Raw genomic sequence first — 26,356 nt, forward strand, 5'->3', positions numbered from 1 at the left:
TGATATAAATAAATTTATTGCTGGATTTCCCCATTAACATTATAGAAATATTTTAAAATCACTGAAATCACTGAAAGTTCACAAATTCAGAGCCCAACAGGTAACCATACATTATAAAAAAAGAAAGTATAAAAGCGACTTAGAAAATTTTCTGAAAAGTATATCAGCTAACAGCAAAGAAATATGAACCAGACAGTGACTGGCACAAATACAGCACTGAAGTTCCCAGACAGAAGTCAGTGTCTGAGCTATGAAGCAGATTCTGTTTACACACTGAGTTTTGTTCTCAACTGTCTTATCTTATTCATTCTTCACTTTGATAAGAGAAGCCAGACTTTTTACTGCTACAAAAGTACTATCCATGATCTAGACCAGGAAGGTTCACCCTCCTCTCCCGGTACCTGAACAAGAGAACAGTGTGTACAGAAGTGGCTTTGGCACTTGAACCTTCAGACACCGTCTCAACCTTGTCTACTGAATGTTGTAGTTTCACCTGATGTTCTGACCCTGTATTGTCACCTCTGCTCTGTGTACATGAGACACACGCATGTAGTCCTGATACCATGTCAACTGAATGCTCCCTGTACACAATATACATACATACACACACGCACGCTCTCTCTCACACACACTTTGTAGTAAAGTCCTTCATTCTGAAGTAATATAACTTGACACCAAACATACTCAAATTAAATCTGTTTTAGCACTTCACTCATTCAGTTTCCTTCTTGATTCTTATGTCATATAGTTAATCCATTGATACTGTTTAAGCTACCATCTGGGGTTGACTTAAGGCTCTAATTTTTTATCAACAGTTAAGTCGTTATAGGTCAGTTAAGATTCAAATCACACACCAATGATCCTTTCTTTTGCAGTTGCTTCTTGTTGAATAGATGTAGTGTCTTGTCTGGGTAAGCCATAGAGATATATGGAAACACACACAAGAAGAGCTCCCATTGCAAAGGAAAGTGCTGAAAAGAGAAAGAAAAATAACTTTTTTTCTTTAGACTATAAAAAAATGATGAACTTTAAGAAGCATTTTATGTGTGTAGGGTCCTGGGCATCATCCTTAGGAATGCTGTCCGTCTCTTTTTCAGCAAGGTCTCTCCTTTGAGTGGAGCCCACCAAACCCAGGGATTCCTGCCCCCGCCTCCCTGCTGCTAGGACTGCAAGCACTTTATTAATGAGCCGTCATCCCACTCCTAAAATCTTTTTAACTGTAGGCTGCACTACCAGGTCACACATGTTTTTATGAGAAGTTATCTATTCTAAGCAGAAAGGAAATTGGAGGAAAAAATAAATATCAAAGGAGTGATAACACACTTTTCAAAAACATTAGTAAGCCTCCTATCTTAGACTACCCCAACAAAGAGGTATGTTGTTTTCCCTAGAAGACACATAGTGAGAGGAAGTAAGTAAATGTAATATAAATATATATGTGTGTGTGTGTGTGTGTGTATGAATAGAAAAAAAATGTGGTATGATATGGCTTACTTACAATCCCAGAAAGCTTAATGTAAAAGATAGCTACACAAAATTCAGCATTCAAAAACCACTGAAAATTTCTGGATAGGTGATAAAGTGATTATTGTGTTTCCTGCCACGGTTGTCTCTTTTTCATGCTACTCCTGAAAACTGGGATGTTCAAAACTTGTATGAGGGCTGAGGTGCCTGAGAGCCTGAATCGCCAGCACTCACCCAAACGCAGCCTCGGTGCTGTGGGAAGACTGTGGGAGCAGACACAGACCACCCCTGGAGCTATCTGTCAGCTAGTCTAGCCAAACAGTCAGTGGGCCTGTCCCCAACATAGGGAGAGCAACTGATCCACATGGACCCACACACCAAAGAGAAAAAAAATAGTAACAATAAAACCCTTCTATAAGCTTCATATGTAGGCATTATATAAATAAATGCTAATGTCAAAACTGTATACTTAAAACTGAACCACATTCTATACATATTAACTGTATTGCACAGTGGTTCAGTATTGATACCTTTAAAAATTGCCATGTTGGTACATGTCTGTAATCCTAAGACAGAAGGCTCAGGAGTTCAAGACTGCTAGCTTTCTACTGAGTCTGGGGCCGTCTGAGCTACATGGGATAGCCCCGCCCCCTAAAAAGAATAGAAAGAAAAAGCACCAAGCTTCAGTTTTAGTTCATCTACAGTAAAAGACCAGCTTTGAATTCGAGGGGCAAGACAGTTTATATCTTAATATCTCAATAGTTAGCTGAGAGACTCCTAAGACAGAAATATTTTATAGTTACCAAGTTTTTCTCAGGAGCAAAGTCACGGGATCACATTGAATATAAGGACAGATGAGAACTACCATTAAATGTTTACTCAAATCGGATGAGAAGAACACCAGAAATGCTGTGGGAGGACTTGTACAACTTCCTTGTTGTTTGGTGGAGACTGTTCTAGGTAAATCACCCGATAAACCCTGGCGATCAATGACATCACTTGAGAGAAAAGGTGTGAGACATGATTGTGTTCTTTCCCCAAGGCTGCTGCCAAAACTTACAATAGACGAGATTTGAACCATCCTATAAAACGGCTTTCTGCAAAACTGATAATGCTTCTACTTGTATTTGTAAGAGGGGTTTATTCTAAAATGAAATTAATACAGGACAGTTTTCCCCCTTTCACTTAATGTACACATTTAATATATTTTCCTTAGTAGGTTATGGTATAATAATTGATCAATAAAGAAAATAATTACTATAAAGCTTAAAATAAACCTGAAACACTAAAACATTGCTGCTTAAATAATTCAAAAGCTGGATATGACAGTTAAGGAAAAAAAAAACACTAACAGGATTAGCATAACAAAGGTGCCACAATTCTGCTGTAAACCTAAGTCCAGAACAGGAAGACTTGAAATAAAAAGGAAATGAAAGGAGGCTTCAAAATAGGTCTACATGTGGTAACTCCACTGCTGGAAGGAGTCACTTCCTCCAGTCAGGCTGTTTCCCTGAGAACCTGACCATAGCACCATAGTCCCTGTGCGTCCACGGGGATGGGTTCGAGCATTTCCCTCAGACACCAAAATCTTCATGTCCCATATATGAAGACAGCATGGCATTTACACATAACCTACACATAAATACCTTCCCTACAAGTCCTTCATAGGCTACTTAAAATATCTACTACAATGTACTGTAATTATTTATATTCTTGTTTTAGTTTGGTTTTGGTTTTTCGAGACAGGGTTTCTCTGTGTAACAGCCCTGGCTGTCCTGGAACTCACTCTGTAGACCAGACTGGCCTTGAACTCACAGAGATCCCCCTGCCTCTGCCCCCCAAGTGCTGGGATTAAAGGTGTGTGCCACCATGCCTGGCAGTTATTTTTATTCTTAAGGAATTGTGACAAGAAGTATATTCATATTCAGACAGTTTTCTCCCTAATATTTTCTAACATGATTGAATCCTCAGATGCAGAAGCCACAGTTATAGAGGACCAAATGTACAACCTGGCTCACCTAAAACATCTGTATGTAATATTTTAGGGGACAGGGATACTGAAGTGTTGCATAATCTCCTTCACACAGCTGCACACCACAGAATAAACTGCAGCAAAATTAGGATTGCTCTAAATAAGAATTGGAGCAGACCATGAAGAGAGGCTCATCCATGTTAACAACTTACTTATCTGTAACCCAAACAGGATGACTGAGGCAATGGTAGAAAGAACAATGGCGGCGGCTGCAGAGAAGCCTTTCATGATGTTGTCGGTGTACTTGACCACAACAGAGGTGTAGAGTCCGCCAACACTAGCAAGGACTTAGGAGACAGAAAGAAATAAGATCTCAGTACTCAATCATGAAAACATTCCATCCCCAGAGATGGCACACTCATTTACCTAGGACAAGGAGAACAGTTTTCTTCAGAAGCAAGTCTCTGATGTGTAAAAGACTAGTCCACTACTAAATTAGACACAGTTATTATAACACAAGATTCTTTCTGATTATTTCTCTGAGATAGCAAGTTGATAAAAACAAAATTATATATTCTGAACTGGTATTCATCACTTTATCAAAGGAATAATTCCAAAATGACAGACATCTAACTTAAGAGTTAAAATAAAAAGCAAAAAGAATCTACTCAGACCTTTTATTCCTAGATACTTACAGATGACAAACCAGACATAATACGTGTAACCATAGAAAAATCCTTTTTCTTTAATTCCCACTCCGTCTGACAAGTAGGCACCAACTAATGTCACAGCAATCCCAGACAGATACATCTGAATGTTTCTCACCCAAAGGGAAGTGTCTGAACTCTTTAAAACTTTTTCAAAATAAACTCCTAGGGAAAAAATGGACATAGATGTATTAAAGATAGTATGAATTAACTAATGATATTCTGTTTAGAACACACCCCAAGTGCATGATTTGGGGAAAAAATATTCTTAGTATTAGTTAAATACACGTTTGTTATGTAGTTTACGACATGATATATTAAACATCACCACATTGCTTTTACAAAGCATATAGATTAATAATGAAGAGAAAACGTCATAAGCTCCATTTGACAAACGGTTGTTAAACAGTCAAGAACAGTTTTCCCTTTAGATCAAAGAACTCTCTATTCCTTAATACCAATCTTAAAGCTACAGCACTTGAGTGAGTTATCCTACTCCCACCCCCTTGACACCTGTGAGGATGAGTGTGTGTCACTGTGGGGCAGCTATCTAATCACCCAGCTGGTGTCGTTCCAGTGACAGAACCAAACTAAAGTAAGCTGCAGACAATATCATATGCTGGGAACTACTTACTAGGTATTAAATTTGTGTGTGGATGTATTTTTCCCAGGACTTGGGTAGGGGGTAAGGCTCAAAAAATGTTTTTTCCCCCATAGAGAAAAGGGAGAAAAACAAACAAACAAACAAAAAAAAAAAAAACAGCTTTTGTCCCTAAAAAGTCAAATACCACTATGTCAGGCTTTAAAGTTAGATGAATGCATGTTGACCCAGAGACACTGGGAACTGTTATTTACCAACTAAAAGGTATAACTAAAAATAATTTTTATATTAATCTTTATTTTGGGGACAGGATCTCACCATGTGGCCCTGGCTAGCCTGGAACTGTAGACCAGGCTGACTTTGAATCTGCCTGCCTCTACCTCTCAGGTCCTGCCACCGTACCTGGCAAAAACAAGATTTGATTTTGATGAGGCTATTTTGGAAAGAGCCAGACTATGGCAACAAACATAAAATAGCTGTTGAAACTTCCCACTTAGACTTTCTGTCTGGAAAAGGCATTGCTATTCAGTGATGTTACTTCAGGACAGGACAAGCATTAAACCACCTTCTGCTTCCTCAGCTCTAAGCAGAGGCTAGACTAAAGAGGATATGGGGTATAAGCATTTCAGTGTTCAAAGATATTACTGAAAAGCAAAAGAATATTTTTTGGTGATTAAAATTTTGTTCCTAATTTGTTGATTCTTAAAAATAAAGAGTTTATTTACCATGACTATGATTAATTAAGTATATTCCTAAATTTAACCTTTCTCTTCTCCTATAAAACATTTATAAGCAATATTTTATTTCTATGTCTTTCCTGTTTTCCTAGTTAAAAAAAAATCACTCTTGAAATAGGTGGAAATAAAGAGATATACAAATACCACTAATATATTCTTTATTAAAAAGCTCTTGAGTTTCATACCTGTTGGAGCTATTTCTGCAACACATTTCATTTCTTATATTAAGCTTCGTATATTTCTTATCTTTTCTTAATTCATGAGAGGAATAATTGTCCCTAATATGACTCCATACTTTCCTGTTTCCTTGATGTTTTGGCTGTTCTTCTTTGATATTATGTTTGCTAAGGTACATTTCCCCCACCTCCTCTTTCTATTCCATAGCTCCTAGTCTGTTGAAGCAAAGGAAGAACTTGAGATTATAGGTACAAGACAGTCTAAGCTGGTTATCCTAGTAACCATGGCAGCAGAGACAAGTTTGAAAACAGTGATACTTTGGGGACATGGGAAGTACTCATTGCGGCCTCCCTGAAGGTTAATTCCCTTCATTGCTGGAGGCCTTTCCATTAACTTTTGGTCCTTGGCTAAACTAAGATGGCCAAGAATGGCCGAAGTATATTCCTAGCTGCAACTCTGAAGTCTGAACAACTGTGGTAAGTGAATCACATACTTAAGGGGAGAGGGGGGAAATAGCTGACACAAAACAACATAAGAAGGAATTTAAAGTCTTAATGGGAATAAAATTGTTAGGAAAAAACCAAGGAAATGAGATGCGGTTTTTACAGTTACATGGTAACACGGTGCTTTCACAACTTACCTGCAAACCCAGAGCACAAGACGGCAATAGCTATGGCACAGAAGCCTAATAATGGGTTCTGCTCTACCTGCAATTGTAAGTTTTTAAAGTTACTCTTAGTAAGTGCAACCAAATTAATCCAACAGTCCAAAGAAATAACTACAAATATACATGTTGCCAGGCCTGTGATACATGCCTTTAATCCCTGCACGCAGAGGCAGGTGGATCTCTAGGAGTTCCAGGACAGCCGGGGGTATATATTAAGACCTTGTCTTTAAAAAAAGAAAAAGAGAAGGCCTACTTATGCTTCTACTAAAAGTACATTTCATATCAGACATAATTAAATAAGAATGATAAAGCAGCAAACAAAATGAAAAAACAATTTTCAAATTAACCAAAGCATTTAAGTTGAAAGAATTTCTTTCAAATCATACACAGAGGACATGCACAATATAACATGTATACCTCAATTTCCAAGTACTTGACTTGCTTACTAATTTTAATTTCTGCTTCTACCCTGAACCAAAGTTATCAGTCCTGAAAATGGTACAGTAAGTAAGATAACTTACTCCCTTATAATTTGGATAAAGTACTAACTCTTGACACTACACACTTTACTGAATTTTTACCAAATACTTAGACCATTCTGTGTACCAGAATCATTGCTGTATGCTAAGCAGGTAAGTGATAACACACATCTCGGAATGGCCCGTAACAGCTTCCTGTACAGGGGAGACTGACAGGTGTATATAGAAGATGTATGTATATAGTACCCAACATACTGTTTCAGCTCTCGTTTTCTTCCTTCCCTAAACGAGCTTTCAGGAGTGTCATCTGTCATCCTGAGAAACGAATACTACCTCAGTACTCCGCTGGAATTAAAGCACTGGGACACAGGACTGTTCGTACTATAGTAAGGATGAGATACCTTGTTCAACAGCAGAAAGCCTAATGTCAGCAGTGCCTGGGACTGAGACATAAAGTGTAGCCTAAAATGTCCAGTCACTGAAAACTGAAAAATTTTACTCCTGGGATACTAAAGGGTTTTAATGACCCTCTGTGATTCTTGACTATTGCTCAAGTTACAGTCTGTAGTCTCAGTATTTTGTAAACAGGCACCTGGTATAGACCAGTGTAACAACAAAATGAAAAAGAAACTGAAATTTGGAAACCCAAGCCTACTAGTCCAAGCTCCAACAGTGTATAGGATCTTAGAATACAATTAATCTAATTCTTAAACAGAAAGTAACCCACTGTTACAAGGTGGTGTGGAATGAATGTATGCAAAAACTCCTGTCCGCATGGTAGATACTCCACAGGAGACTTTCTCATCTGACAGGATGAGTTTAAATGCAAATACTGGTTTAGGATAAGCTAGCTACACTCGAAATTCAAAACAAGTTGTACTTATAAAACATCAGTTGTATATATAGCCAATTAAAAAAATAAACTCGCCCAAAACTGACTATATGCTGACTTAGCAGACCTCTGTTTAAAGCAAAGGCGTAATATCAAGCTATGTCTGATACAACTTAGGTAGTATTTGGACATCGAATCCAGTTTTAGGGCATACTGTGGAGCAATGACAGAACGATACATCTGGAAATGAAATGCGGGCCTCAGGAAGGTCTCTAGAAACAGGCCACAGAAATAAACGAGTTTAAATTGGGACACCTGAAGAGTAGGGTGTGACATTACCCTCACACTCACAAGTCCATCCTATGAAGAGTAGGGATGTGACATTACCCTCACACTCACAAGTCCATCCTATGAAGAGTAGGATGTGACATTACCCTCACACTCACAAGTCCATCCTATGAAGAGTTGGGTGTGACATTACCCTCACACACTCACAGGTCCATCCTATGAAGAGTAGGGATGTGACATTACCCTCACACTCACAAGTCCATCCTATGAAGAGTTGGGTGTGACATTACCCTCACACACTCACAGGTCCATCCTATGAAGAGTAGGGATGTGACATTACCCTCACACTCACAGGTCCATCCTATGAAGAGTAGGGATGTGACATTACCCTCACACTCACAGGTCCATCCTATGAAGAGTAGGGATGTGACATTACCCTCACACTCACAGGTCCATCCTATGAAGAGTAGGATGTGACATTACCCTCACACTCACAGGTCCATCCTATGAAGAGTAGGGATGTGACATTACCCTCACACACTCACAGGTCCATCCTATGAAGAGTAGGGATGTGACATTACCCTCACACTCACAGGTCCATCCTATGAAGAGTAGGATGTGACATTACCCTCACACTCACAGGTCCATCCTATGAAGAGTAGGGATGTGACATTACCCTCACACTCACAAGTCCATCCTATGAAGAGTAGGGATGTGACATTACCCTCACACTCACAAGTCCATCCTATGAAGAGTAGGGTGTGACATTACCCTCACACTCACAGGTCCATCCTATGAAGAGTAGGATGTGACATTACCTCACACACTCACAGGTCCATCCTATGAAGGTAGTAATTTCATTGTTATGACATGAAGAATAATGAGGCTTATAGCACTCTGAAAAATCGGGCAAGTTCCTTAACAGTCATTTTGAAACCAACACATAAAGGGCTATTTTTACCACTTTCGTATCAATGTCAGAACAGTCCTCCACTGTCATCCCTAATGGCTGACAGTGGGCATACTGCCAGAGACTAAATGAAAGGGAATGAAAACTGGACGGGGAAACCATACTCAGCATTTCCAAAAGCAGCTTAAAACCATCTAGAAACTGCAATGGCATGAAGAAGCCTGTACAGTTTAGCTATTAACTGTCTTTGGACAGTTACCTCACCTTTTCTAGAGTTGTTTGTGGAGGTTTAAATGAGAATGAATGCCCCAACAGGCTGAGATGTTTGAATCCTTAGTCGTCTCAGTGAGGATGTTTGATAAGATTTAGAAGATGTGGCCTTGCCATAGGAGTATGTCACTTGGAATAGGCCTTAAGGCTTCAAAGCCATGTCGTTCCTCGTCGGCTCTGTTTTGTGCTGTGGTTCAAGCTGTGAGCCCTTCAGCTTCTGTTCCAGCCACATGCATGGACTGCCACCATTCCACCATCAGGTACTCTCCCTCTGGACCCGTAAGCCCAGATAAACTCTTTCTTCTCTAAGCTGCCTTGGTCATGATGTTTCATCACAGCAATAGAAAGGTTACTAATACAGTGTGCTGTTATCCATTAAAAAGGCATATAGTGAAGAATGTTTTCTATCACTAATATATATTAACACTTTCCTCTTAGAAACAGAAAGCCGGTGGTATTAGCTGCTTTTCTGTTGCAGTGATAAGCATCATGACAAGGCAATTAATGCAAGAGTGGGTTTTCTTTGGGCTGAAGCAGTGTCACACTGGGGAAGGCAGCAAGTAAGCATAGCAGCAGGAGCAGCTGACAGTTCACATCTTAAACCATAAGCAACAACCACCGCAGAGGGAACTGAATTGCGAACGGTAAAAACCTCAAAGCATGCTCCCAGTAGCACACTTCCTCCAGCAAGACCATATCTCCTAAGCCTCCTAAACACATCACCAGCCAGGAGTCAAATACATGGTCTACCAGAGAGCGGGGCCATCTCATTTAAACAAACCGTAACGCCATACTAAGTATGATGACCCTCAGTAACCAGTGCTAACGAGGAAAGCCCACCTATAAGGCAGGGTGCATTTTACATCAAAAGTGATGCTGCTCTCCATTCATCAACGTGACTGGATGGCATGATCAGGTGCTGTACGAGAGGAGTTCCCTTTTTACCTACGGCACATGATTTTGTTTCTTACCACGACTTTCGTAGCCTGGGCAGGTTTCCACTGTACAAGCGTGACTCCAGCACACAGCATGAAAACCGAAATCCACTGTAATCTGCTGAGTGTTCGATTTAACATCAAAACGGTACATAAAGCAGTACAGGGAATCTTCAGTTGATAGGTCACCTAGAAATTAACATCAAAACGGTACATAAAGCAGTACAGGGAATCTTCAGTTGATAGGTCACCTAGAAACAAATAAGAAATTCATCTAATGTTAGTCTTTTACAGAAATATCTCCTATCACTAGGAGAATTAAGAAAATACTTGTGAATGTAGTAAAGAGTTAATTAAGAAAATCTCCATTGGAGAAATTCAACAACCTCAAATCCCAGTTTTCTTTTGAGACAAGATCTCAATATCTATCCATGGCTGGCCTCAGAGATCTAGAGTGCTAGGATTAAAGGTATGCACCGTCATGTCTCAGTTCAGAGCTTTTATATCATTAACTGCACTCACCTGGTAGACTGCTGCGTCCAGGTTACTCAGAGCTAGGAAAGCCATGTTGTTCTGAATAGCATACACCAGTGACGGCACACTTAACTTCACCAGTTCCTTGGGGCTTCCCAGGACATTTTCACTTAAAGACGCCTTAAATCTATCCAAGCTTCCAGTTTCTCTTTGAAAACATAAGGGGAGATGAAAGTGGTGAGGCAGGAAATTCAATACTTCCCCACCCAGTGCGAGGCGCAGAAGCCAGTTCTTGTGCTGAGCAAGTCATCCACCACTGAGCTACACCCTGACCTCCTTTTCTTGAGACAGGATCTTCTTCTGTGGCCGACTTGAATTTAGGATCCCCTTCCTTCACCTCCCAGATGCAGGGGTTACAGACATACACACATCTGTAGCATTCTGTGAATGAGACTCCACACCCAGTTGAGTACCTGATGTAATTTAGAGTGGACTCTTAAGAACTCTGCCCAACTAATTTGAGACTTATTTAAAGAAATAGACCTATAAAAGTTAAATTCTACTTAGAAAAAAGTATGATAATTAAGTAGGATTATCACCAAAATCCTTTGGCCAAAATTCCAAGAGTTTTTGTATGATTAGTAATAGATATCAGGAGACAAAATTAATGCTCTGTCACTCCAACTCTGTTGTACCAAGTATGCCTCAACATCAATGAAAACAAGAGAAGGCTATAGTGGTTATACAACTTGGGTCTGAAAGCATGTGGTTCTTATTATTTATAAATTTACTCAGTGCTGGTTATAATAGGTAATAAATTTTTATATAAACATACTTTTAAAATTTATGTATAGTTCTATAGAAAATCTGAAAAACTGATTAACTTCAATAAAAGTAAACTACATCTGTAATATACAAAAAAAGCCACATTAACCAAAGGCTAGATTAACCAAGGCTAATGTAGCTTATATTTCCCCTACAGAAAATCACTTCATTTGCTTCCTAAATATAAAAATAAAACAATATTTTATAATAGGCATCAACCTCAAAATAAACTTTATCTAAATTGTCCTAGATGTAACTGAGAGCACCCTCATAACCTGTGCTTTTTATTAGCATTAGAATCAACACTTGTGATTATTTTCATATTTAAATGCTGCAGAAACAATTAAAGTCCTGGGGAAGGCGACAAAATTTTGGTACATTGTATCAAATTGATTATTTCTATTCATTCATTGTAGAACATTCTAGCCCTCAAGAAAATGTTCTACTTAAGACAGGAAATTTGGTCTAGACCACAGGAACACAAAGCTTCTTTCCCAGTTACAGATCTGTTACCAAGTTCACAAGTCTCCGTACTACAGTGTTATATTCTATGCTGAAAAGTTCTGTGCACAGTGTGGGCTGGGGGCTACAAATATTACGAGGGGAAAAGGAATCCAAATACACACACGCGTAATTTTCCAAGCAATCTGAACATCTTTAAACATTTCTTTTGTGAGGGAATGAGATAACTCAGGGCCGCCTTTGCATATTCTAGGCAAGCACTCTACCACTGATCTACATCCCCAAGTCCTTGGTTGCTTCCTAATAAATGTCTAAAATGTACTATATACTTGACTAACATCTTAACCAGAGTATAAAGAACAACATTTCAATTATTTTCTCCTCCATTATAAAGTTAAAATAACTGCCAAGAGATCAAATTCAAGTGTGATGGTTAGCTTGAATTGTCAATTTGACACAATCTAGAATCATTTTGGAAGGGATCTGAGTGAGATTTTCTGGATTAAGTTGACCTATAGGCTTGTGTGTGGAGAATTCTCTTGACTGTGTTAATTAGGCTGGGAAGGCCCACCTACTGCAGGTATCACACTCCCTCAGACGAGGACTGTCACTAGCATCTGTATTCCACACTCCCTCAGACGAGGACTGTCACTAGCATCTGTATTCCACACTCCCTCAGACGAGGATTGTCACTACCATCTGTATTCCACACTCCCTCAGACGAGGACTGTCACTAGCATCTGTATTCCACATCCCCTCAGACGAGGACTGTCACTAGCATCTGTATTCCACACTCCCTCAGACGAGGACTGTCACTAGCATGTATTCCACATCCCCTCAGACGAGGACTGTCACTAGCATCTGTATTCCACATTCCCTCAGTGTAGACACATGTGATCACCTGCCTCTAACTGCTGCCTCTAACTTCCCTGCCAGGAGGCTTGAAACCTGTAACTGTAGGCTAATAAACCCTCTGTCTCTTTTATGTGTTAGGGCATTTTTGTCACAGCAACAGGAAAAGAAACTAAGACCAAAGAACCCTCTTAAAAGATTATATATCAGAAAACGTAATAGTTCATGGTTTTTCATAGTTAGCACTCGTCCGCATCATATGAGAGTACAGGTCTAATTCCTACATGTATAGGCTCTGCCATGTATTCTTCTAAATGCCGACTTGCACACACTACCTTGTCTTCAGAGTGGCTCCCTGGAGAAACTACTGAGTGACATTGTTTGTACATCACCATCAGCCTCCTACCCTCTCCTAGATCTGTTTCTCTCCAATAGAAGGTTCTTCGTGCTGATCCTTCCCAGGCTATAGCGTAATGGTTAGTGTCCTTCTCTAACCCCATTTACTGTCAGCTCTAAGCCTTAAGAGGCTGATTCAACACTATCAGTGACATTTTTTTCTTCAGATATCCACAGAACAGAATTGGCTAGCCTAAACTACTTCTAGAATGCCCTTGATTACAGACTGAAACCTTGCCCCAAAACCCAACAGAAAAACAAGAAAATTCATGATGAAACCAAATCTTTCTTTCTGAGCCAAAGTAGGCCTCCTTTAGCAAGAACAATCAGAAAGGGAAAATCCTTGCCTGGGTTGCCAAGGCCCTGTACGAACACAACACTAAGGTTACTTGTGATAGGCATTTCGGCTTTGTTTACAAATGTCTTATCTGCAAAGTTTAGGATACTGAAAATTAAGACATGTTATATGAGAAAATACATGAGGTACATGATTTTTATTTCTTCCCTAAGTCTCAGAACATTATTACAGCAGGGGTACTAAGAGGTAGAGAAAATGTCCGCCCAACAGGATAAATGAATAAGGCTAGAAAATCTATGACTTATGTATTTATCAGATTTTATAGTATTATAGATAACACCATAAAACAGTAAAAGACTCCTCTGTGACCTTATTATAGATAAGTAGCTTAACAAGTGTGGTGTATTTTAACTACTGGAAGACATCCAAGGTCTAAGTACATTAACATTTACACATCCTGCCAGGGCCACGCCATCCGTGGACCGTGGGGAAGAGCAAACAATGAAAAAGCCAGTTCTCTTCTGAAGCAGAATGGAAGTGTCTTCACCTCCTTTTCCATACTCTACCAGTGACAGGTTTAACTTGTACCATCAGTGTTAATGGGCTTCAGAGGGATCAGTAGAGCATATAGCTAATAAGTGATTTTCCTATGAAACTACGAAATCAGTTTCATGAGCAAACAAAACAATCTTTAAAAGTACTTTATATTTTAAAGAATAGTTAAATGCTAGGAACTCCAGTTATCCAAACAGATCTCCATATTTATATAGCAAGCTTCTGTCCTGTCACTACTGGCCTGTCCCTCTTCCCCCAAAGCACTATCTCCTGATTGACTTTTTCATTTCAAAGTGATCTGAGGTAAAGAGTCTTCAGTGGTAAAGTACCTGCCTGGCATGTGTAAAACTCTGGTTCAATCCCAGCACCTCAAAGAACAATAGAAACAAAAAAGTATCTGATATAATCACACGGGCACACAACAGTCTATCTATGGACAAAGATAACCACTGTGTCTTATTATGTAATAGGAAAAAACTGGAAACAAACCAAATGTCCATGAATAGTAACTGGCATGTCTCATACGTCTATATAGAGGACTGCAATGCACTTTGGAGAGAGATTTGTATGTACTGACATGAAGACATTTATGTATGAAAAATGATAAAACATTTCAGTACAGAAACTTAATACAGTTAATGTATTCCATACTCAGTGCCCAGCAATTTCCTGCATATTAAAATAATGCTAATTAGACCACATAAGCTTTGTCAAAGTACCCATCCATATATTCCTCCACATATTCAATATTCTCTCTTCCTGACATTCTAATTTATGGTTTAGTCAGTATAATTTCATATTCCAAAGACTCTGAAAAACTATGAGTAAAATCAGTAAGAACGAAGAAATACTAAACAAAGTAAAAGCTGAAATCATTACTTCAAATGTATAAAGATGTATAAAAAAATTCTATTTCAGAGCTGGAAAAGAGAATACAACCACCCCTAACACGTTATTCACTACAGGATCGAACACTTAAAGCAAAAAACTGCATACAGATTACTGAACGTCAGTAACTTCGTACTAGAAAATCTTTTTAAAGCCAGGCGGTGGTGGCTCACGTCTTTAATCTCAGCACTCGGGAGGCAGAGGCAGGCGGGTCTCCTTGATCAGGCCACTGTAGTGTCATTTCATTTGTATTTTGATAAATAAAGCTTGCCTGAAGATCAGAGAGTAAAACCGCCCCACTGGTCAGCCTTACAGACCAGGCAGTGGTACCACACACCTTTAATCCCAGTAGCCACTAGTTCCCATAGAAACCGTGTGGTGCAGGCCTTAATCCCAGCACTAGAGAGGAATATAAAACAGGAGACAGCTCTCAGTCTCAGTCTTATTCTGAGATTTCTTGGGTCAGGATCGCCATTTCAGACTGAGGTCAAAGTAAGAGCCAGTGGCTGACTATTTTGCTTTTCTGGTTGTCGGATTGAACCCCAATTTCTGTCTCTGGGTTTTTATTAGTTGCGCTTCATTTGGCGCCCAAATTTACGAAAAAGCTGTGCGCCTGAAGCTTTTTAGCTCCAACCCAAGCCAGAGATGGGACTGGAATTCCAGCTCTAGGAATTGAAACCCAAACTAGCCACCTGGGTTCAGAAGAAGCAACTCTCATCTGCCCTGGCTTAGCTTCCTCTCCTGCTGTGCCTGTCCCTGCACCCCCCGGGGCACCCACAGGGCTTCTACAGGGCAACTTCCAGGACAGCCAAGACTATTACACAGAGAAACCCTGTCTCAAAAAAAAAAAAAAAAAAAAGAAGAAGGAAGGAAAGAAGAAAGAGGAAAGGAAGAATCATTTTAATCTTTTTATCACATTTATTTACTTGTGTGTGCATATGCGTGTTTTTCCACGCCATGGTACTCATGTGAGAGTCAGTTCATCCTTCCACCATGTAGACCCAAGGATCAAATGTGGTTCATCAGACATGGCATCAAACACCTTTGCCATCTGCTGAGACATCTTTACAGCCCAGTAATTCTTAATCTAGTACATATTCTAAGATTAAGCAAATTAGTAAATATTTGAGAATAGCAGAAACTAAGCTCATCAACACTGCAGAAGGAAACAAATGGGTACTGGGAAGATGTGAAAACCTGGTGGTGCTGACCATAACTGGAGGTATCCTGCAGAGAGACAGCCAGGCACAAGTATGTCTACACGGGCATATACTTCCTAGCTCCGTCTGCCCAAAGAGCCTAAAGCAGTGGTTCCCACCCTTCCCAATGCTGCAACCCTTTAATATAGTTCCTCCTGTTGTGGTGCCCCCAGCCATAAAATTATTTCATTGCTACTTCATAGCTGTAATTTTGCTATTGTTACCAATCATGGTGTAAACACCTGTGCTTTCAAATGGTCTTAGGCGACCCCTGTGAAAGGGTCATTTGACCCCCCCCAAAGGGGTCACAACCCAGAGGTTGAGAATCACTGGCCTAGAAGAAAGGCTAGTGCAGTAGCAACGTATATAACTAATATCTATATTCTAGTGTCTAAATACCATTGAAGGGCTTACAAAAGAACAAGGGATTAAAAAAAAAAACTGTAGCCTTTAATCCCAGCACTCAGGAGGCACAGGCAGGCGGGTCTCAGTGAGTTTGAGGCCAGCCTGGTCTACAAGAGCTAGTTCCAGGACAGGCTCCAAAGCTACAGAGAAACCCTGTCTTGAAAAACAAACAAACAAAAAACTGTAAATTCAGAGTCAGGACAAGAAAAGTACAAAGTCAGCCACTTGCAGACGATAATCTATTTAGTGTGGTCTGTTTAGTGCTACATTTTCCCCATCTTCACGCTGATTGTTGGTGATGCTACTGTTCAAATGACCCCCAAGTGCAGTGCTAAACACTGTTCTAAGTGTCTGTAAGCCACAACGCAACATGAAGAAAATACATGGAAGGAAATAGGCTTCATCCACACAAGTGTCATAGCTAACCGAATTCAATGCCAGTTGATCAGTAACAAACTGAATGTGTTAACTCTCGTTAACTGTAACAAAGTCACCTTTTACAAGTGAGGGTTTATTTGATCAACGTGTTGGAGGTTTCAGTTAGCCCCATTGCTCTGGGCTAGACAGCTCATTAATTACACTAGCAACATAGTACCCAACAACTGTTCACCTTGTGGCCACCAAGTAAAAGAGAAAAGCAGACTGGGTCCTGCAGTTACCTTTGAGGGCATGCCCCAATGTACTAAAGCCCTCCAAGATCCTGCACTAGAACCAAGTTGGGGATGAGGCCTTTAATGGGCCAAATAACAGTTTTTAGTGGTCAGTTAGGACCTAAACTATAGAACTAAGTAGTGATTTTAAACATAAATGAGGTTTTGTATTGATCCACTCTACAGTGCATCATCATAAAGAGCAGACAGGAATGAGCTTTTCTTTCTACTTTCTCATTCTAAATAGTAGTTCTAGACCTTTATCTTTTTAATAGAAGTCTTCCACATAATTATTCTGAAAAAAAGTCTTTCTCCAATGATAAAATACTGTTTTATACTTTGAACACCAAGAAAAATAACTTTTTTATTTTTTAATTTCACATATCGGGGCTGGAGAGATGGCTCAGTGGTTAAGAGCATTGCCTGCTCTTCCAAAGGTCCTGAGTTCAATTCCCGGCAACCACATGGTGGCTCACAACCATCTGTAAAGAGGTCTGGCGCCCTCTTCTGGCCTTCAGGCATACAGACAGAATATTGTATACATAATAAATAAATAAATAAATAAATAAATAAATAAAAATTCACATATCAATCCCAGTTCTCCTTCCCTCCCCTCATCTCACAATAATTTCTTTTTACATCTGGAAAATTATTTTAACATTATAACAATGAATTTTCAAACAAATATAAATTCAAACTGTGAATCAGTTTTGCTGTCTTTCTGTTTAAAGAAAGCTTCCAAGTAACAAATGTTTCCTGACATTTATCCCAGTAAAGCACTGTTATCCAACTGTGCTTCTTTTTAAGATTCTTTTTTATGTGTATCAGCGTTTGCCTATATGATGTCTGTGCATCTCACGTGTGCTTGGTGCCACAGAGACCATAGCCTAGAGTGGTACTGACAGCCAAGTTGCCATGAGAGTGCTAGGAATTCAATCAGGGTCCTGTGCAAGAGCAGCCATCTCTCCAGCTCCCCTAAGATTATTTTTATGTCTGCATGCATATGTGTGTGTGAATAACACGTGTGTGTGTGTGTGTGTGTGTGTGTGTGTGTGTGTGTGTGTGTGCCTACAGATACCAGAAGAGGCTGTCTAATGCAGATCAGCTGGCGTTCAGGAGGGTGTGAGCTCTCCAGCATAGGTGCTGGGAACTGAACTTGGGTCCCCAGGAAAAGGAGCAAGTATACTTAACCACTGAGACAACCCTCCAGTCCCAGTTTCCACCACCCATGGTTTGGTTTTGAGTTTTGTGCTTTTGTTGTTGTTTGTTTGTTTGTTTGTTTGTTGAGGCAGAGTCTCATTATGTAGCCCTGGCTAGCCCAGAACTCTAGATATAGACCAAGCTATTCTGGACATCAGAGACCAACTTGTTTCTATCTCCCAAGTGCTGGGAATAAAAGAGCATGCCACCATGCTCGACCCAAGCCATGTTTTTTAATGACTGGAGGGAGTAACATCCTGTTTACCTTTGGACAATTCTTTGAACTTTCTTTTTATTTACTCTTTGTGTCTTTCACATCATGCATCTCCATCCCTGCATTCATCTCCTGCCCCTGCATGTCCACCCTCTGCCCTTGCAGCCCCCAGTGTCATGACATATCAGCAGCATAATCTTGAGGCGCTTCATATGCTGATTGATATAACATACCAATATGGCAAATTGTTTTGTTTTTGTTTTTAGAGACAGGGTTTCTCTGTGGTTTTGGAGCCTGTCCTGGAACTAGCTCTTGTAGACCAGGCTAGACTCGAACTCACAGAGATCCGCCTGCCTCTGCCTCCCGAGTGCTGGGATTAAAGGCGTGCGCCACCACCGCCCAGCCAATATGTCAAATTTTTAAAATGACATGAAATTATTAAAAAGCACCTAGCACAGTGCCTGGCACTTAACACAGGAAACACCTATAAATGTTTATGATTATCATTATATTCCTCTGAAAACGGATCAAAAAATTTTTCCATAAAGGTCAAATTTCATGAGCAAGTAGTTTGTTACAGCAAAAACAAAAAAAAAGAAAAAAGAAAAAAAACAGAAAAATCTGCATTTGCGCAACTCCTGCTTTATACGGGAATTCTTCAGTTTCAACATTACCAACATTGGGGGATGGACAGGCCTTTGCTTTAAAGGGCTGCTGTAGGCACTGCATGATATGTAGAAGAATTCCTGGCCTCTGTCGCCCAGATGCCAGTACATACCTATTATGATACACATACAAAACTCTACCTCCTGGGGGCCAAAACCTGTCCCTAGTAGAAAAGTACTGCTTCAGATCAACCTAATACATGAAGATGTGACTTGAATTTTCAATACCTTAACTTGAAGAAAAAAAAAAGAACTGAACACTCTAGAAGTATTTTTACTTACTTAGCCAAGAGTCCAACACTGATCAGTAGCTTTATAACTTCTGTGATGCACACGGCTGTGGTTGAAAAGTAGAGCTCTTTAGCTGTTGTCCTTGTGTATCTTAAAGCCACGGTGTAGGCTGCAGCCACCAGAGTCATCACTGCCAAGCAGTAGAGCTTGAAGAATAAACTGACATTTTCTGGAAAATATGTGCAATAAAAATATTATTTAGCATGTGTGTAGATATATATGTATATAATGATAACAGACTAGTTAGTCCATAATGCTTTCCAGTTTCTAACACCAAATAGTTTTCTAAATAATGACATCTAAAATTCAGTTTCAAACCAATTGCATAAACACAAATACTGCTGACTTTAAAACTCCATACAAGATATTGGATACAGATATTTTTTAGTGTCCCCAACTGTACAATTATGTGGCATACCAACCTTAGTTAGGTTTGCTATAAAATATATAATTATTTTTATGATTACAAACCTGTGAAGCAAAGCATCAGAGCAATTGCAATACATTCTAAATCTCAAGACAGCAGAGAACAGACCTGAGGCCTCTCTGGCTACACCTGTCATCCCACTGACAACAGGGTGGACTTGGCTGTGTGGCTAGAGGGAGGACAAGCTTTCCAGGGGGAAGAGGGTCACTCCTCATCACGGTATAAAGCCTAGCGAACCTCCCCCTGCTAACCTAACTATGCTCCTGAAGACAGCAGAAAGCAAAGGGCTGACTGTGTGACAAAAGTGCAGCTCAGCATCATTGCGGTGGCACGCGTGTGCAGTCCTTGCACCCATGAGGTTGACACCAGGATCATACGTGATCCTGTACATCCTGGGAGGGCAAAAAATGTCCCTAGTAGAAAAGTACTGATCTGGAACAATCTAATACACAAACACGTGGCTTCATAACCAGCCTGGGCTATATTCTAAGACCCCCCCCTCTTTTATCTCTCCCCGACACACACACGTGAGAGTTATATAGAACTATCTGAAAGTCAAGAATTAATTAAATCTAGCCCCTCATCGCTCTGCATGACCTGAAAGTAACAGGTTAACACAGAGTACTTAGAGAAACCTCTTGAAACTTGAGATGCAGGATATAGCAGCCTTCACTCGGGTGCCAAGGACAGTCCAACGCCTTTGGTAAATTCAGTCGTGGGTGCATCCAGTCCTCCCTTCACCCCCATCCCATGCTTCCTGCTCTGCTACTGCCACCACCCAAGGCTTCAACCATTTCTGCTTTCTTCTCATGACAAAATTTAGGGTATCGTATAAGATTTATATGAGAAAACCAATTCCCACAACTGATTTTTATTAGTTATAAATTAATCTAATCCTTGTCATTGAGATCTACTCATGAGACTGGAATTACGTGGGGGTAACATTTCATTTACTTGGTACTCAAAGTTACTGTTTTGTCATCGAATCATTTCCAAGTGTCCACCTGGGAACACTGTTCTTAGCTCATGGGTCATACATAATAAGCAGGCTTATTAAATTGGGTCCTACTTTGCCAATCCCAGTAAATCATAAGGACATCAAGTGACTTCAGCGTGCTATTCTTCAACTGTAATGTGTTTTTGTTTCCACTTTGGAATCATAATCTAGGTAATTAATAACTAGTCATAGGTAATTATACCTAATTATAGGTAATTATACCTAATCATAGGTAAATAGAATGGGGGGGTGGGTTGGGGAGAGGGGAGTTGAGACAGGATTTCTCTGTGTAACAGTCCTGGCTGTCCTGGAACTTGCTTTGTAGACCAGGCTGGCCAGGAACTCACTGAAATCCACCTGCCTGTTCCTTCTGAGTGCCTTGATTAAGGACATGTACCACCACCTCCCAACTTAAAGTAGGTGTTTCAAACAGATACTTTAAAATATGGTGATTAAAACTTAAGGAAACAGTGTCTTCAGATAAGTATTTCCTCCTTGGTGAATTAAAGACTAATTTGTAAATTGTAATAGGCAAATTCTTAAAATTATACCAAAGAAGCAATATGGAAGAAATGTCATAAGTATTTATCTTTCCTTTCTAAAAGCTCCAGCAAGCCAGATAAGCAATGCTTATGTAAAGGGAAGTGGAGGAAGCCACTATAATACTGCTATTGTTCTAAAACTTTATTATGAAAGAGTTTATGACTCCAAAAACCGGCAGCAATAACATCTAACCAATCAGTACGAGAGAAAGCAAACTACACAATCCCTTATTTGTATAAGATCATGCAGAATGGCTTTATAACTTCAAGTGAATAGAAAAATGTTAAGTCCCATCTCAAGACACATTGAAATTACAGTCAATTCAAATCTCAGTGTCCGTAAATGAAGTGGTATTGGAAGACAGCTATGCTCATCTACCCAAATATCCTGGCTACATTTGTGCTACAATTGCAGGGTTCAGCAGCTATGGAAGACTAAGCTGTGTACAGAAAGACTGCCCGTCCATGTCCCGAGTTATCAATATCATCATAACTGAGGAGCACAAATTCTAATATAGGTATGATATAGGTTTCTGGTTCCAAAAATCTAGATAGTGAATGTTTAAAGACTAAACGTACCATTTACTCAAAAAAAAAAAGAAAAAAAACATACTATTGTATCCCCCCCTCCCTTGAGATAGGGTCTGTTTATGATGAATCTCAGGTTGGCTTGGAATTCACCGTGTAGAAAGAACACACTGGCTTCAAACTCATGGAACTCTGCATGCCTCTGCCTCCTAAGTGCAGGGATCAATAAGCATGAGTCAGTATCACAGGTTTTTAAAAACACCCATAGGAAGCAAATATCTGCCAATGTAATTCTTGAAAATAATTAATAGTCAAAGTAGAAAAGTAGAAATTTAGATACTACAAAAAAATACGTGAATTTGATATGCAATACCACTTTAGAAGCATATTTCAACTTTTAAAACCAGTGTTATCTTAACCATGATTTTCACTGATATTTCAGTTTACCATTAAATCAAAACATTTCTTCTTCATTCCCAATTTTTCCAGGATGAAATTTCTTTTATTACAAATTTCAACGCTTTCTGAGCAAAAAAAAAAAAAAAAATCCACGGTATGTAAGTAACTTTTAAACTTTCCTAAGAATTCAAATCATGCCAAGCCATTAGCTAGAAACTTAACCCACACCTCACCTACCGTCCCTCTCTTGCGAAAAAACCATTAGCCTTTGTTTCTGACTGGGAAATATCCCCAAAAGCCAGCCTAGAGTTAAACTTTTGTTTTCCAATTACAACTGCTATGGTGCTTCTCCTAGATAGAGCAAAACACACGCACGCACACACACACACACACACACACACACACACACAAAGGTGAACCAGGGAAAAGCTTTCTAAGCCTTTAAGGATGCACCGTGACTTCAGAGACCTCAGGGAGTATAGGGATGGGTGCTTGATGCTTCAGACTCATGTCATTGAAGGACATAACATAGTCTGGATTCACAGAGATTCACAACACAGAGCCATTGTCACTTACCCAGAGCTAACAAGAAATTGCAGTCTCAGCGGGGCTGTGGTGTGTGCATGCCTTTAATCACAGCACACACACAGATCTCTGTGAATTCAAAGATGGCCTGATTTACAGAGTGAGTTTTAGGACAGCCCAAGATACACAAAGAAACCCTTTCTTGAAAAACAAAACAAAACAGCAAAAGAAAGAAAGAAAGAAAGAAATGGAAAAAGAAAAAAAAAGGCAGTCTCTTCCCACTCTCTCATCCATTGGCTCTTAAAGAGCTCTCAAGCTGAACTGGAGACCAGGTGAGGACAGGAAGTTGTAGAAAGTTCTAGACCACCGAGGACAGGAAGTTGTAGAAATTTCTGTACCTCCGAGGACAGGAAGCTGTAGAAATTTCTAGATCGCCGGGAACAGGAAGTTGTAGAAAGTTCTGGACCCCTGAGGACAGGAAGTTGCAGAAAGTTCTGGACCCTTAAGGACAGGAAGTTGTAGAAAGTTCTGGATCCCCGAGGACAGGAAGGTGTAGAAAGTTCTGGACCCGGAGGACAGGAATTTGTAGAAAGTTCTAGACCCCCGGGGACAGGAAGTTATAGAAAGTTCTAAAACCCCGGGAACAGGAAGTTCTAGAAAGTTCTGGAACCCTGAGGACAAGAAGTTGTAGAAAGTTCTGGATCCCCGAGACAGGAAGTTGTAGAAAGTTCTAGAACCCTGAGCACAGGAAGTAGTAGAAAGTTCTAGAACCCCGAGGACAGGAAGTTGTCGAAAGTTCTGGACCCCTGAGGACAGGAAGTTTGAAAGTTCTAGAATCCCTAAGGACAGGAAGTTGTAGAAAGTTCTGAATCCCCGAAAACAGGAATTTGTAGAAAGTTCTGGAGCCCCGAGGACAGGAAGTTGTAGAATGTTCTAGATCCCCGGGGACAGGAAGTTGTAGAAATTTCTGGACCCCCAGGAACAGGAAGTTGCAGAAATTTCTTGATCCCCGGGGACAGGAATTGTAGAAAGTTCTGGACCACCGAGAACAGGAACTTGTAGAACGTTCTAAACCCCCAAGGACAGGAAGTTGTAGAAAGTTCTGGATACCTGAGGACAGGAAGTTGTAGAATGTTCTGGACCCCCGAGGACAGAAAGTTGTAGAAAGTTCTGGATCCCCGAGGACAGGAAGTTGTAGAAAGTTCTAGACCCCCGAGGACAGCAACTTGTAGAAAGTTCTGGATCCCCGAGGACAGGAAGTTGTAGAAAGTTCTAGATCGCCGGGAACAGGAAGTTGTAGAAAGTTCTGGACCCCCGAGGACAGCAACTTGTAGAAAGTTCTGGATCCCCAGGGACAGGAAGTTGTAGAAAGTTCTGGACCCCCGAGGACAGGAAGTTGCAGAAAGTTCCAGACCCCCTAGGACAGGAAGTGGTAGAAAGTTCTGAAACCCCGAGGACAGGATGTTGTAGAAAGTTCTGGAACCCCGAGGACTGGAAGTTGTAGAAAGTTCTGGATCCCCGAGGACAGGAAGTTGTAGAAAGTTCTGGACCCCCGAGGACAGGAAGTTGTAGAAAGTTCCTGACCCCCGAGGACAAAAAGTTGTAGAAAGTTCTGGACCCCCCAAAACAGGAAGTTGTAGAAAGTTCTGGACCTCCGGGAACAGGAAGTTGTAGAAAGTTCTAGATCCCCAGGAACAGGAAGTGGTAGAACTTTCTAGAACCCCCGAAGAAAGGAAGTTGTAGAAAGTTCTGGACCCCTGAGGACAGGAAGTTGTAAAAAGTTCTGGCACACCCGAGGACAGGAAATGTCAGAAAGTCCTGGACCCCAGAGGACAGGAAGTTGCAGAAAGTTCTGGATCCCCGAGGACAGGAAGTTGTAGAAAATTCTGACCTCCCGAGGACATTAAGTTGTAGAAAGTTCTCAAACCCCCTGAGGTCAGGAAGTTCTAGAACCCCTGGGGTCAGGAATTGGTAGAAAGTGCTGGAACCCCGAGGACAGGAAGTTGTAGAAAGTTCTGGACCCCCCAGGGACAGGAAGTTGTAGAAAGTTCTAGAACCCCCAAGGACAGGAAGTGGTAGAAAGTTCTGGAACCCAGAGGACAGGAAGTTGAAGAAAGTTCTGGACCCCCGAGGACAGGAAGTTGAAGAAAGTTCTGGACCCCCGAGGACAGGAAGTTGTAGAAACTTCTGGAACACTGAGGACAGTAAGTTGTAGAAATTTCTGGACCCCCGAGGACAGGAAGTTGTAGAAAGCTCTGGATCCCCGAGGACCGAAATTTGTAGAAAGTTCTGGACTCCTGAGGACAGTAAGTAGCAGAAAGTTCTGGACCCCCGGGGACAGGAAGTTATAGAAAATTCTAGAACCCCTGAAAACCGGAAGTAGCAGAAAGTTCTAGAACCCCGGGAACAGGAAATGGTAGAAAGTTCAAGAACCCTGGGACCAGGAATTTGTAAAACCCCAGAACATGGAGGTTGTACAAATTTCTGGACTCCCCAAGGACAGGAAGTTGTAGAATGATCTAGAACCCCAGGAACAGGAAGTTGTAGAAAGTTCTAGAACTCCGGGAACAGGAAGTGGTAGAAAGTTCTTGGACCCCGAGGACAGGAAGTTGTAGAATGTTCTGGACCCCCGAGGACAGGAAGTTGTAGAAAGTTCTGGACCCATGTGGCAAGGAAGCTGTAGAAAGTTCTGGATACCCGAGGACAGGAAGTAGCAGAAAGTTCTTGAACCCCGGGAACAGGAAGTTGTAGAACCCCAGAACAGAAAGTTGTAGAAAGTTCTGGACCCCCAAGGACAGGATATTGAAGAAAGTTCTGGATTCCCGAGGAACAGGAGGTTGTAGAAAGTTCTGGACCCCTGAGAAGAGGAAGTTGTAGAAATTTCTGGACCCCAGAGGACAGGATGTTGTAGAAAGTTCTGGACCCGCGAGGACAGGAAGTGTTAGATAGTTCTGGATCCCCGAGGACAGAAAGTTGTAGAAAGTTCTGGACCCCCGGGAACAGAAAGTTGTAGAAAGTTCTGGACCCCAAGGACAGGAAGTTGTAGAAAGTTCTGGACCCCCGGGAACCGAAAGTTGTAGAAAGTTCTGGACCCCCGAGGACAGGAAGTGTTAGATAGTTCTGGATCCCCGAGGACAGGAAGTTGTAGAAAGTTCTGGACCCATGAGGACAGGAAGTTGTAGAAAGTTCTGAATCCCCGGGACAGCAAAAGGCAGAATGTTCGGGATCCCCGAGGACAGGAAGGTGTAGAAACTTCTAGAACCCCGAGGATAGGAAATTGTCGAAAGTTCTAGAACCCCCGAGGACAGGAAGCTGTATAAAGTTCTGGTCCCGCGAGGACAGGAAGTTGTAGAAAGTTCTGGACCCCCAGGGACAAGAAGTTGTAGAATGTTTTAGATCCCCCAAGGACAGGAAGTGGTAGAAAGTTCTGGAAGCTCGAAGACAGGAAGTTGTAGAAAGTTCTCGACCCCCAGGTACAAGAAGTTTTAGAAAGTTCTAGAACCCCTGAGGACAGGAATTGGTAGA

At 40.8% G+C, this 26,356-nt stretch overlaps 1 protein-coding gene across 1 annotated transcript; it reads right to left on the reverse strand.

Moving 5' to 3' along the window:
* LOC121458423 (CMP-sialic acid transporter-like) lies at positions 1-19,578 on the reverse strand. The gene is made up of 7 exons (XM_041667709.1): positions 19,405-19,578; positions 10,562-10,721; positions 10,076-10,228; positions 6,299-6,365; positions 4,132-4,308; positions 3,649-3,783; positions 1-971 (listed from the first exon to the last, which is right to left on the reverse strand). Exons 1-7 carry the CDS (start codon positions 19,539-19,541, stop codon positions 847-849), a joined length of 954 nt encoding a protein of 317 aa, XP_041523643.1. The 5' UTR covers positions 19,542-19,578; the 3' UTR covers positions 1-846.
* Positions 19,579-26,356: the final 6,778 nt, after the last annotated feature.

The sequence above is a fragment of the Microtus oregoni genome, unplaced genomic scaffold (genome assembly GCF_018167655.1).
Source record: "Microtus oregoni isolate MIOR12 unplaced genomic scaffold, Mior012 000017F_ref0000208, whole genome shotgun sequence".
Classification (NCBI taxonomy): Eukaryota; Metazoa; Chordata; class Mammalia; order Rodentia; family Cricetidae; genus Microtus; species Microtus oregoni.

Coding starts and splice junctions, on each gene's coding strand:
- LOC121458423 (XM_041667709.1), bottom strand. CDS start 19,541: ATGACTCTGGTGGCTGCAGCCTACACCGTGGCTTTAAGATACACAAGG. Junction 6,366..10,075: donor CCCAGGCTACGAAAGTCGTG/GTAAGAAACAAA, acceptor TTACAATTGCAG/GTAGAGCAGAACCCATTATT. Junction 4,309..6,298: donor CTTGTGCTCTGGGTTTGCAG/GTAAGTTGTGAA, acceptor TTTTTTCCCTAG/GAGTTTATTTTGAAAAAGTT.